This window comes from Delphinus delphis, chromosome 10, assembly GCF_949987515.2.
Source record: "Delphinus delphis chromosome 10, mDelDel1.2, whole genome shotgun sequence".
NCBI classification, from domain to species: domain Eukaryota; kingdom Metazoa; phylum Chordata; class Mammalia; order Artiodactyla; family Delphinidae; genus Delphinus; species Delphinus delphis.
The window spans coordinates 37,395,531-37,409,192 of record NC_082692.2 but is presented as its reverse complement, the minus strand read 5'-3'; the positions used below and the strand labels follow the sequence as shown (position 1 = coordinate 37,409,192).

General features: G+C 43.8%; 1 protein-coding gene and 1 non-coding gene across 2 annotated transcripts in view; both read left to right on the top strand.

The window, feature by feature from the left end:
- The window catches only part of TBC1D22B (TBC1 domain family member 22B), a 65,442-nt gene that overhangs the window by 26,230 nt on the left and 25,550 nt on the right, over positions 1–13,662 (top strand). Inside the window, exons 7-8 of the mRNA XM_060021303.1 lie at positions 709–774; positions 4,780–4,894. Coding sequence (XP_059877286.1) covers positions 709–774; positions 4,780–4,894 — 181 coding nt within the window. The remainder of the gene's footprint in view (positions 1–708; positions 775–4,779; positions 4,895–13,662) is intronic.
- Positions 9,458–9,576, top strand: LOC132432974 (5S ribosomal RNA). The gene has a single exon (XR_009521028.1). It is a non-coding gene; the product is annotated as a 5S ribosomal RNA (ribosomal RNA).

The following is a 13,662-nucleotide window of genomic DNA, read 5'->3' as shown; positions in this document are numbered from 1 at the left end:
GGGGTGTTCTATCATTGCGCATAGTGGTCCCCACAGCCTGCAGAAAGGTGGAGGGTGTGAAGGGGAGTCTCGTGGTTGCAGAGGGGAAAATACTGGGGGAGGCAACTGTCTACAACAAGCTCCAAGAATTGAAGTAGCCTCTGCGGCTATTGACACAGTCCTTAGGATTGTTAGACATTTGGGAAATCCCGAAGCCAAAACCAATCATCATGACTTCTTTGGTAACAGAAGTCAGAACTTTCAGTGCCAGTTATTAAAGGCCAGCTCCGTCTAGTTCTCTATCCTGGCATGTTTTTGCAGCTTTCAGAGCTCTTTTACTTCTTGGGAACTGTTGAGTAAGAATCTGAAAGAGCCATACACATTTTGATCATACCTGTTAAATAAGTACCAGCCCAGAGTAAAACAGATTCCAGACAATAGGAAAAAAGCGGGTGATTCTCTTAAGTTGTGAAGCCTATTGCTGTTTGGTGTAAGTGGTTTATTTGGGAAGGTTTCCTCACTGTTCAAAAAGCTATTGCTGTCATGGGAATGTATTCCAGATGCACAGGTAGGTAGGTTTAACTAGACTATTTTTGTATGTCAGTCAATTCTTTCTAAAGGTAAATTGTGCTCTCACTCTTACTCCCTTGATTTCCGGTTCCTAAGAAAATAACTTCTCAAAAGAACAAACTGGCATTTGTGTTTTTGGATACGGCTTCTCTTTTTCAGATTCACATCGACATTCCAAGGACGAATCCTCTCATTCCATTGTTCCAGCAACCACTTGTACAGGAGGTGAGGGAAGTGCTCAACATTCTCAGTCCTCCTCCCCCCATCCTTCTGTGGCACCGTCTGTGTGGATGTGTGCCTAGCCCTCCCTCTAGGCTTGGGCAGGTTTAAGGCTAATCGTGATCGTACCTTGTGTTCCCAAAGGAGCTTTGGTCCTTTCAGAGCACTTTCTTATGCATTCTCATTCAATCCTCATAACAAACCTGTGGGCTGAGTAGCACTTTGAGAGGCTAAGGGACTTGCCTAGCATCTTGAGTCTACCTGGTGACAGAATGAAGACAGAAACTACACCCTAGAATTCCTTGTCCTGTGTTTGCTCTGCTTTACCTAGCTGGTAGTGATGTGTATGTGTGTGTATGTGTGTGTGTAGAAAACATACGTAACAAAATTTACCATTTTACCATTTTAACCATTTTTAAGTGTACAGTTCAGTGACATTAAGTACATTCATATTGTTGTTCAACCATTACCACAATCCATCTCTACAACTTTTTTTCATCTTCCCAAACTGAAGCTCTGTACACATGAAACAATAACTTTCCATCCCCCAGCAACTGTCATTCTACTTTCTGTGTCTATGAATTTGACTATTCCAGGTACCTCAAATAAGTGGGATCATACAGTATTTGTCCTTTTGTGACTGGCTTGTTTCACTTAGCATAATATCTTCAAGGTTCATCCATGTTGTAGCATGTGTCAGAATTTCCTTCCTTTTTATTTTTATTTATTTATTTTCTTGACCGCACCGCGCAGCATGTGGGATCCTAGTTCCCCAACCAGGGATCGAACCTGTGCCCCCTGCATAGGAAGCACAGAGTCTTAACCACTGGACCACCAGGGAAGTCCCCTTCCTTCTTTTTTTTTTTTTTTTTTTTTTTTTTGGTGGTATGCGGGCCTCACACTGTTGTGGCCTCTCCCCTTGCGGAGCACAGGTTCCGGACGCGCAGACTCAGCGGCCATGGCTCACGGGCCCAGCCGCTCCGCGGCATGTGGGATCTTCCCGGACCGGGGCACGAACCCGTGTCCCCTGCATCGACAGGCGGACTCTCAACCACTGCGCCACCAGGGAAGCCCCCCTTCCTTCCTTTTTAAGACTGAATGATATTCCATTATATTTGTATAAGACGTATTGTTGATCTGCCATCTGTCAGTGGACACTTGAGTTGCTTCCACCTTTGGGGTATTGTGAGTAATGCTGCTGTGAACGTGGGTGTGCAAATATCTGAGTCCCTGTTTTAAATTCTTTCGGATACTTACCCAGAAGTCAATTAGTAGTGATATGTTGAGACCTAACAAGTTGGCAAAGCACATGAAAGGTTTCAGTGGGACTGTTAATCTTTTGACCAAGCAGTAAGTATTGATATAAACTCCTGAAGATTAGGGATTTCCTTTGCAGCTTCATAGTAGCTAGGATACTGGATGTAAGTGCTCTTTGAATTATATTTTCACTCATCCTCATAATAGAGAAAACGTGATAAAAAATGCTCAAAATAATTTCTGTTTGACTTTAGATTATACTCATAATTCCGTTTAAATATAGATGTGTCTACTGATGGGATCCCTCATAACTTACCACTAGCATAAAGAAGATTTTGAGGGTGACACCATTATTTTACCTGTAAGAGTCAGCTCAAAGGAAGCTGAAAGCCACCCGGGATCCCTTTGTGTCTCCCGTTCAGTTTCCCATGGCTCAGCCCTGCTTATTCCTCATTTTAACTTGAAGATGTTCCGATTCTTCTCTCTTGCCTGTGCATGGTTACTTTAAATTTGGAGAGAGGGAAAGTAGTTTATTTAAAAGGCTTCTCCTAGTAGTGGAACCTGCCTACAGAGAAAGAAATTCAAACTGTAGTCTTCCCAATTTTTCTTGAATCACCTTTCCATCTAGCAGACTGTAGTTATCATAAACAGAATAAATTAAGTAACATTGAGTATTGAAAAACTCGTTTTATAAACCTAAAGATACTTGAGAATTGACTATAGTAAGTGAGAATTACCCACACTAGTAGAAGAGGTGTCTCAGAGGTAGACAAGATTGTCCCAGGCTTTTTCTGTAGGGAAGATTCCATGGTCTCCCCTGGTAACCAGGCTTGGTGCTCATCTATTTCCATCTCTTTGGCATTTTCACTTGTACAGTGTGAGTACAGTGTCTGCACTGTCCCATCCTTACTAGAGAGGGATTATTGCAGGTCTCCTGATTCTGAATGGCTAGCTTCCCTGCGCTTGGCCATTGTTTAAGCCAGTCACCAGGGATTTGTGTATTCACAAGGAGCTGATAGTGTGAAGTAGAAGCTGTGATAAGTCCTTCAGAAGGATTGATCTGGAAGAGCTTTTAACAGAGACATCCAGACAGACACAGGCCACAGGAGGTGTGAGGAGACAGAGTGGAGCAGGGAACTCTTGAGATCTTCCTGGTGGGTCTAGCTTGAGCCACAGTTTCAAGGGAAGGAGGAGGGTATTTAGCAGCAAGGAATGTAAGAGGGGTCCCATTGGAGTGTTGGGCCTAACACAAATGAGGACGCCGCACCCTTTGCTCAGCCCCGGGGAGCAAGTGGGCCCATCTAGTGGAGGCAGAGGCCAACTCCTTCCAGGCTGGGCTTTGCTCTCACTGCCTGCGAGGGCAGGGGTGTTGACGGTGGGAGTATTTCTTGGCTGTCTCTGCCAGCTGGAAGGCAGACTCAACACAAGGGCTGGGAAACATCCTTTATTGTGTCTAGATTCTCCACGTCTCTCCTACACTGGCTAACCAACTCCAAAACCATACGACCACTTCCTTTTTACTTTTCCCCATGGGAGGTTTTTTTTCCCTTGCACCTGACCTCCGAGAGGGCCTCTTCAATTTGCCTGCAGAGCTGACTGACTCTGGGCTCTGCAGAGCCAGGTGCTGTGGAGGCCCCAAATCTCCTGTCCCTCCACATGTAGTCATTACCACCTCTGTCATCCCTCTGGTGTGGTTCAGAGACCTGAGGCAGCCCAGTCAAAGCCTGTCTAAGGAATGTATTGGGCCCAGGAGTTGTGGTCAGCAGGATGAAGCCAGGGGATGAGTGTCAGCAAGCTGAGAGAAGACAGGGGAAAAGCTCCAAGGGCATAGTGAAAACAGAGAGGAGTGTAACAGAGTGCGACAGGGCCGGACTCTGTAAAAGGACCATAAAGATCTTTTTAGGGACATCCCTGGTGGTCCAGTGGTTAGGACTCCGTGCTTCCACTTCAGGGGGCACGGATTCGATCCCTGGTTGGGGAATTAAGATCCTGCGTGCTGTGCAGTGCGGCCAAAAAAAGATTTTTTCTTTCTCCCCAGTCTAGTCCTCTGGCCTCTTGTGGCTAATGTACTTAACCCCAGAGGCTTTCCCCATGGAGGCCCTGGCTGACATCTCTGTTCTCAAGTTCCTGGCTGGAGGAGTCCATAGGATTTGATTTATTTGACTTCCTGTCCCCAGTAAACGTCTGGGTTGCATCCTGATATGTGAAATGACTTCCTGCATTTAGAGTCTGTCACTGGTTCCTAGTCAAGCTGGGTTAGAACTAAATCCAGATCTAGATCTCCTTCCGTCTCAGCAGGGAGAAAGGGGAGTGTGGTAAAGAAGGCATTTCCTCTTTAAATCCTGTAATGACCGAAAGAGATTTAGAAAATGTATCAGAACTTAGATATTCTGATATCTTGCTCCTGGAAATAGAGAAACAGCATCTACAAATGAGCATGGTGGCCTGAATTAATGACATCCACAGCAAACCTTTTTCTAAGCCATTTGTGTCACTCTCCTTTACGTTTCCCAATTTTATATCACGTTGGCTAAATACTGAAAAGAGAAAGGGCAAGAAGCACCTACCCCTGTTTAAAAACAGTTAGTGTCTTAGAAACTTTATATTTGTAGACTGCCTTTGTCCACAATATTTTAAAATTTTTTCTACAAATTCTGTAGCAACGCTGAGTTAAATTGTGAGGTAGGTAAATGGAGGGAGGGAGAGTATCCCCGTGATTTAACATCACGTTGTCTTTTTTTCTCATTTTCCTAGATCTTCGAAAGAATTCTATTTATTTGGGCCATCCGACACCCTGCCAGTGGGTATGTCCAAGGAATTAATGACCTGGTCACTCCGTTCTTTGTCGTCTTCCTCTCAGAATATGTCGGTAAGAAGCATGAGTACCAAGTTGAACAAGCTATTGCTCTTTCTTATCTGTGGTCTGTTTGTTTTTCCCAAGAGTGCAGCCAGTGGGCACGTCTTGCTGAAAAAAAAGATAGTGGCTTTAGAATACACAGCTAAACCTCTTTTAACAGCAGCTGCAGCAGCAGCCAGGAATTTTTCTCTCGAGATGGTCGCAGATCTCACCTAAGAAGACCTTTGCCAAAGAATGACCAAATTGATATATTTATGTTCTGCCATAAACAGATGGTTTGATGGTTTGACTGAGGTTCCTTTTGGATTATTTTGAACTCGTCTCAAATGCAGGCCCTCATCTGTGAAAGCTGGAATTTTAGATTATACATTAGGCCTTCACACTTCAGTTCACATGCTGTATCTTAGGAGCAGGATGTGGACGTATAGAGCAGGAAAGGTGCCAGAATCCAGCTCACACTGGAGGTAATGGAATGGGCCAAGGAGAGCTCTGGGACCTTGGTTTCTCCTCCTCTTTCTTCACCTCTCACCCCACTGGGTTCTTGTCACTTTGAATAGAGTGATTCGCTGTCACGGCAGCAGTTAGGTTTTCTTACAGCTCCAGCCACCTGCTCCGGCCAGGCCTAAATCAGGCAGAGTCTTAAAAGGCATCGAGGATCCTCCACTTTTTTGGTTTCCTCAGTCACTTGTGCTTCAAGACTCATAGGAAAACCTATCTGTCATGGCCTGGTGCTTTGTTCTCTTAGTCAAAGAGAAGTTCAGGTGGGAACAAGAACATTGAAAAGGATTTTAGAAAACTATCCGTCTACTCCCCTCATTTCACGGATGGATTGTGAGATTCCCTGCCTCCTTATTAGTGGCAGGGCTAGGACCAGAACCCTCTTCTTCAGACTCTGAGGGCGGTGGGTTATTCTTTTCATAGAAAGCCATTGCAGGGGGTAGGATGGTAATGAGAAGGGGACTGGAGTGGAGCCCCTTGGAGGGGGAGGGCATAAGAAATGTCTCACTTGATCCTTCCCATTCAGGTTTTCTGGTGGGACTCAAAGGCGTGGTGTTTTGGTCTTTCATGTGGCAGCCTTTTTAATTTTTCATTACTCAAAACGTAAGGCAACCTAATGATGCCATTCCTTGTTCCCCTTAAGTGACAGCAGCCAGGGCAGAACTGGGAGTAAGGGTGGAAGGTCACACTCTTGTCCACTCTGTCCAGTGACCCTAAGCAAAAGCACATAAATAAAGCTTTTGCTGGAGAACTTTCATTTTCCCCTCACATTAATAGGTCAGTTTTCAGAGGCACCTTAATTCTGTGTGGTTTAACCTTATTAAAGAGTGGTGCAGCTGGTCTGTTGGGATTTGGGGGTTGATTCTTGCAGTAGTACTTTTCTGAAATGGTATTCAAGGATGAGCCTAGGAAGGTATTAATCCATTCATTAATCTACATTTGAGGTCTGAACGCTGGCATTGCCAGTTTTTATGCCAATTAAGGGAAATCCTCAGCAGCTGCAGTTCTAATTGGATATTAACTATCTTGTTAGCTGTCATTTATATTTTGTACCAAATTTTCCTTTACCTTCTATAGGCGCCCATCCCATTGCTACCATCAGCCGCACCAAGCACTGTGCCTTTCTCTTTTGTTTTTTAATAAATTTATTTATTTATTTTTGGCTGCATTGGGTCTTTGTTGCTGTGCACGGGCTTTTTCTAGTTGCAATGAGCAGGGGCTACTTTTCGTTGTGGTGCGTGGGCTTCTCATTGTGGTGGCTTCTCTTGTTGCGGAGCACGGGCTCTAGGCCTGTGGGCTTCAGTAGTTGTGGCTCATGGGCTCAGTAGTCGTGGTTCGAGGGCTCTAGAGCGCAGGCTCAGTAGTTGTGGCGCACGGGCTTAGTTGCTCTGCGACATGTGGGAGCTTCCCAGACCAGGGCTCAAACCTGTGTCCCCTGCATTGGCAGGCAGATTCTTAACCACTGCACCACCAGGGAAGTCCACTCTGCCTTTCTTTGATAGATATGACTGCATTCTGATCTGGGTGTTTGGTTTGTCAGTCTCACCTGCTGACCAGTGAAACCATTGCTGACCCACAGCATTTACACAGTGAAGCATGGGCTTCTCTGCCCCTCCTCAGCAAGGAAGCCTTTCTTGGCAAGGCTGTACTCAGTTTCACCTCTGCAGCAGACTTCAGATGGGTATTTGGTACCTCCTCCTAGAACTAGGAAGGCGGGGCCCATTCTTTTTTTACAAAAACTTTTCAGTTTCAAGCATATGTACAAGTAGAAAAAATAATACCATAAATCCTTATATACCTGTCATGCAACTTCATAACTCTGTCCATTCTTCACCCACTCATCTTTGTGAGTAAGCAAATCTCACTGTCAAGCACCATATAATTTCATCCATAAATATTTCCATATGTACCTTTCGAAGATAATGATTAAAGAAACTCACAGCTGTAATGCAATTATTACATCTAAAAAGTTATAATAGGTCCTTAATATAATCTAATATATAACACTATTCGAATTTTCTTGATTCCCGTAAATATATTTAACAGTTTGTTTGAATCAGGGTTCAAATCAGGTCCACACATTCTACTAATTGGTTGATATGTCTCTTAAGTCTCTCTTAATCTATCAGTTCCCATCCATGTCTCTTTTCCTTAGGCGTTTGTACCTTTAACCCTTATTTTTCCAGTTTTCAAACTAGGACTTGCCAGGCCAACCTGTAATATAACCCTGATTTTTTAAAGCACTTTACCATTTGCAAAGTACTTTGACTTACCTGATTTCATTTAGTAGCCCCCAATATCTCTTTAAGGTAGATGTGTCAACCTTATTTTAAATGAGCTTTCCAAACTCAAACCTAGGTCTTTTGATATGACTGCATTCTGATCTGGGTGTTTGGTTTGTCAGTCTCACTTGCTGACCAGTGAAACCATTGCTGATTTCATTTAGTAGCCCCCAATATCTCTTTAAGGTAGATGTATCAACCTTTGTGTGTGTGTGTGTGTGTGTGTGTGTGTGTGTGTGTGTGTGTGTGTGTGTGTGTGTGTGTGTGTGTGTGGTATGCAGGCCTCTCACTGTCGTGGCCTCTCCCGTTGCGGAGCACAGGCTCTGGATGCGCAGGCTCAGCGGCCATGGCTCACGGGCCTAGCCGCTCTGCAGCATGTGGGATCTTCCCGGACCGGGGCACGAACCCGTGTCCCCTGCATCAGCAGGCGGACTCTCAACCACTTGCACCACCAGGGAAGCCCTGTATCAATCTATTTTAAATGAGCTTCCCAAACTCAAACCTAGGTCTTTGACCTAAATACTTGTGCTTTTTATAAGAATTGGTGGTATCTCAACTTAGAGGTAGCACCAACTTAGAGATTGGTGGTATCTCAACTTAGTGGCTCCCTCTTCTCCATTCCCTGCTCCAAAGCAGGCAGCACATTTCTTATTGCTCCTTTTCTTAAAAAAAAAAAAAAAAAATACAGTAGAGGTACATACTCATTTTAAAAAATCAAGGACTTCCCCGGTGGCGCAGTGGTTAAGAATCCACCCACGAATGCAGGGGACACGGGTTCGAGCCCTGGTCTGGGAAGATTCCACATGCTGCGGAGCAGCTAAGCCTGTGTGCCACAACTACTGAGCCTGCGCTCTAGAGCCCTTGAGCCACAACTACTGAACCCGCATGCCACAATTACTGAAGCCCGCGTGCCTAGAGCCTGTGCTCCGCAACGAAGAGAAGCCACTGCACTGAGAAGCCTGCACACCACAACAAAGAGCAGCCCTCGCTCGCCGCAACTAGAGAAAGCCCGCGCACAGCAACGAAGACCCAACGCAGCCAAAAATAAACAAATAATTAAATAAATTTATTAAAAAAAATAAAAACAATATAGAATTTTTATTACCTCACTGCTACCCGCCCCATCACCAGAGATAACTACTGTTGACCTCTTGGTGTGTATTTTTCCAGTCCTTTTCCTGTGTGCGGATAGAGCTGCATATATTATTTTTCTTTGTTGTATCCAGAAAACTGGGATCAAACTTATCCATACTTTTCTCTATCTTGCTTGTTTTCATTTACAAATATCTGGCCAGCTTTCCAAATTTGGACATATGGATCTACCTCATCACTTTCAGCAATTACTTTCATCAAATTTTACTATAGTAAACAATTCTTTTATAATAGGACATTTAAATAATCTACAATTTTTAGCTATTATAAGGAACATTTCAATGAGTATCCTTGTACATATTTTCTTATGCATTCGTGTTAAAATACATGTTTCCCTGAAAGAGAGCCCATAGAACGGAAATTACTAGTCCTAAAAGCATGCCAAATAGGTACCACTCCAAAATTACACTGTGAAAAGGTTTACAGCAGTTTATACTCCAACCACTAATGTTTGGGTGCACTCTTCACATCCTTAGCAAAACTGGGTATTTTAGTCTAACTGTGTTTCACCAATTTGGCAAATAAACCATGGTTTGTCTTTCAATTTTTATTTCCACTTGCTCTTCAGTGAGGTGGTTTATCTTTTCTTTTGTGTATTAGCATTTGTTTCTTTTGTCATCTGCTTGTTCAGATCTTTCATCCAGTCTATGGCCATACCACCCTGAATGTGTCCGATCTCGTCTGATCTCGGAAGCTAAGCAGGGTTGGGCCTGGTTAGTACCTGGATGGGAGACCGCCTGGGAATACCGGGTGCTGTAGGCTTAAAAGAAAAAAAATTCTTTTATCCAGTTTTATCGTTTTTTTAAAAATAACTTTATTTATTTATTTTTGGCTTCGTTGGGTCTTTGTTGCTGCACGCGGGCTTTCTCTAGTTGCGGCGATCGGGGGCTACTCTTCGTTGCGGTGTGTGGGCTTCTCATTGCGGTGGCTTCTCTTGTTGAGGAGCACGGGTTCTAGGTGCACAGGCTTCAGTAGTTGCAGCACATGGGCTCAGCAGTTGCCACGCCTGGACTCTAGGGCGTGTGGGCTTCGGTAGTTGTGGCACGTGGGCTCAGTAATTGTAGTTCGTGGGCTCTAGAGTGCAGGCTCAGTAGTTGTGGTGCACGGGCTTAGTCGCTCTGTGGCATGTGGGGTCTTCCCAGACCAAATCAAACCCATGTCCCCTGCATTGGCAGGCGGAGTTTTAACCATTGCACCACCAGGGAAGTCCTATCCAGTTTTTTCTATTGGACTGTTGGTCTTGTTTTGTAAGAGCTTTGTGTGGATTAGATATATTCATTTTTCATCTGCTATGTGTTAAAAATATTAGGTCAAACCACATGAAATTGCTAATATTCAACGATTTTTGCCGCATCCCTCCATGGGAATTTTATATAGTTCAAGCTAATTCTTTTTTTTCCCTCCCAGACCATCATTTGTCTTTTCAAATTTGTTTATTGTGTCTCCTAATGTAGCACTTCCTAATTTTTATGTGGTCAAATCTGTCCGTTCGACTGGTATTTATTGAGCTCCTCCTATGTGCCAGAGGATAGAGTGACTAAGATAACAGATGTGGGCCCTGCCCTTACGGAGCCTCCCATCTAGTGCAGGGGTTAAGGGGCTCACAAAAAATTAAACAAGTCATTGCAAAGTGTGAGAAGGACATGAAGGAAATACCTCCTCCTTTATGGTTTTTAGATTCGGTATATTGCTTAGGAAGTCTTTCCCCACCCCAATATTATAAGAATATTCTTCCATGTGTTCTTCTAATATGTTTGTGGTTTTGATTTTACATTTAGCTTTTTAAATTCCATTAGTAAATTATTTTCCTGTACAGTGGGGGCTGAGATTTAAAGTTACTGTTCCAACTGGATAGTTCATTTTTTCAACACTATTTATAAATAGTACATCCTTTCTTCACTCATGTGAAATCCCTTTTCATAATATAATATAAATTTCTTTATTTATATGGTTTACTTATTTCTGTTCCATTTATCTCCATTTCTATGCATGTACCAACAGCTTGGATTTTTGACCTTTGTAGTGTGTTTTATTATTATTTCAGGGCCAGTCTCTTTCATCATCCTTTGGTAAAAATTGTCTTGGCTCTTCTTCCAGGTCAACTTTAGAATCAACTTGCCAAATTCAGGATGTAGGGAACCCTTCTGAATTTTTATTGGAGGTGCAGTAAATTTACAAATTAGTTTGTTGGGGTATTTTTTTCTTTTTTTGATAGCAGCTTTGTTGAGATGGCATTCATATACCATACAATTCACCCATTTAAAGTGTACAATTCAGTGGTTTTCAGTATATTTATAGAATTGTGTAACCATCAGCACAGTCAATTTTAGAATATTTTCATCAGCCCAAAAAGAAACCCTGTACCCCTTAGCCATCACTCCCAAGCCCTTGCACCCCCCCCCGTTCCTAGGCAACCATTAATCTACTCTCTGTCTCTATGGATTTGCCTTTTCTGGACATTTCATAAAAATGGTCATTCCTTTTCATGGTCAAATAAATATTCCATTGTATGAATATACCACATTTTATTTGTCTGTTCATCGGTTGCTGGGTATAAATTAAGCTTCAAAGAAACAAGGCATACAGACTTCCCTCCAGCCTCAAGGCCTTTCCTGAACATAGATTCAACATTGTTTGTGGCCTTCAAGAATAGTTCTCTTGTCTGAGTAATAATGCTGCTTTTCTTCCCTTCTCTAATAGTGCCATATCCTAGTAAGGCAGCTACTGTGAGAGGTGTGTTGTCATGACCTCTCTGATATGACTCTCCCTACCACAGGAGGCCTCAGGTATCCTTCACCCATGGAACAGGCCAGGCAGTTGCCCTCATCATCCCAGGCAGGTATCATCAGGCAGCCTTAGCCCACCGCCCCATCTTACTGAGCTGTAGCAGGGAGGATGTGTCCTAGTAGAGCTGTGGGATCCACATGCCACCAGAACACTGTTTGGCCTCTCTCCTATCTCCTCCCCTGTCTCTTCTTTATTACTTTTATAAATTGGTACCTGAGCTGGCTTCATGCTTTGTGTCATGTTTGTTGTAAAATAGTTGAAAACGGGGGGAACCAGTGACTCTCCTCTGAGTTGCTAGAGGATTTTTCTGTAGCTGGCTTAGCCCCCCAGTAGCCTGTTTATCTGCTGAAACCAGCTGCTCACATAGAAGTGGGTCCTCTGTGGATAAGCCAGCTATGTCTGGGTCCAGAGGTGACAATGCTGGAGGGTCACCCCTGGGGAGATACAGTCTCTGGACTGTGACCCCTGAGATGGTGGAATGCCTTTAGACTCTCATCTCCAAAACCTTTTGAACTTAGATGACATTATTGATCTAGCTTGGAACATATTAAGGTCAAATGTAATCGATGATGTGGCCATCACCAAATTAAGCTGCGTAACAGCAACTGTTTAAGTGATGCAAATGAGGAAATTGTATAGAAAAGTGGGGCTCATGACATGTCCTGTTTTCAGAAGAAGAGTGGTGCCTGGTGATTTCTTTCGTTACAAAATGAAACACTGTCAAATAACTCTCCCTCTTCTCCTCTGCATGAAGTAGTACAGCAGGATTTTCATTTCAGGTTTTACTTAGAAGCATGACAGCAGTAGAACTCCCAGAAGGGAAGTCTTTCCCATACCTCTGACTCGTGTTCCCTGCGTGACATTTACACTTAGATATGTCATAAATGACCAGTTAGGATTAGCTTGTCTGCACTGACAGGGAACCAATACCTTAAGCAGGAGAGAAAAGCTTACTTCTCTCACATTAAAAGTCAGGAGGTAAGTAGTCTGGGGCTCCATGGTATCAGGGATCCAGCCTCCTCTCTCTGTCGTCCTGCCATTCTCAGCGTGTGTTTTTGTAATCATGATCCAAGATAGCTGCTTGTGCTCTAGCCGTCACATCTATATTCCAGCCAGTGTGGAGGGGGAAAGGAAGAAAGGCATACTCCTTCTGTTGAAGGACACTTCCCAAGTACATGACACTTGGTTTTGAATCTCTCTTGTCTGAACTTAGTCTTATGGCCATTCCCATCTGCAAGTGAGCCTGGAAAACACAGTCTGTATCCCAGGTGGCCAGTACCCTTATGGGTCCTTTCACCAAGGAGGAGTGGGTTATAGTTATTTATGTATAGTGACAATCTTTGCTATCCCTAGGCTCCTCAGACTCAGTGTTTGACTAACTCCTCTCCATACCCAGCCACCCTTTTCTCTCAGTTGCCAGCATTTCCGGTCACTTAAGTCAGAAATGCTAAGACTTGTTTGTAATTCTTTTTTCTCATTCTTTTTTTTTTTTTAAAGGAGATGTTGGGAGTAGGAGTTTATTAATTAATTAATTTATTTTTGCTGTGTTGGGTCTTCGTTTCTGTGCGAGGGCTTTCTCTAGTTGCGGCAAGCGGGAGCCACTCCTCATTGCAGTGCGCAGGCCTCTCACTATCCCAGCCTCTCCTGTTGCGGAGCACAGGCTCCAGACGCGCAGGCTCAGTAGTTGTGGCTCACGGGCCCAGTTGCTCCGCGGCATGTGGGATCCTCCCAGACCAGGGCTCAAACCCGTGTCCCCCGCATTAGCAGGCAGACTCTCAACCACTGCGTCACCAGGGAAGCCCTTTTTTCTCATTCTTGCATATCCAATCAGTTACAGAGCTCTGATGATTTCATGTCCTAAATATTTCTTGAATCTGCTTCCCCCTCTATTCCTCCTGTGACTACCCTAGCTTAGCCCTGGATTGCTGAAATGGCCAAGTGTGTTTTCCCATCTCTGGTTTTTGTCCCGTTCTTCCCATCTTTCACACCATTTAAACACAGACTTGTCAGTGCAGTTCCTTTGCTTAAAACCCTTCACTAGTGTCCTATCACCTACAGTTA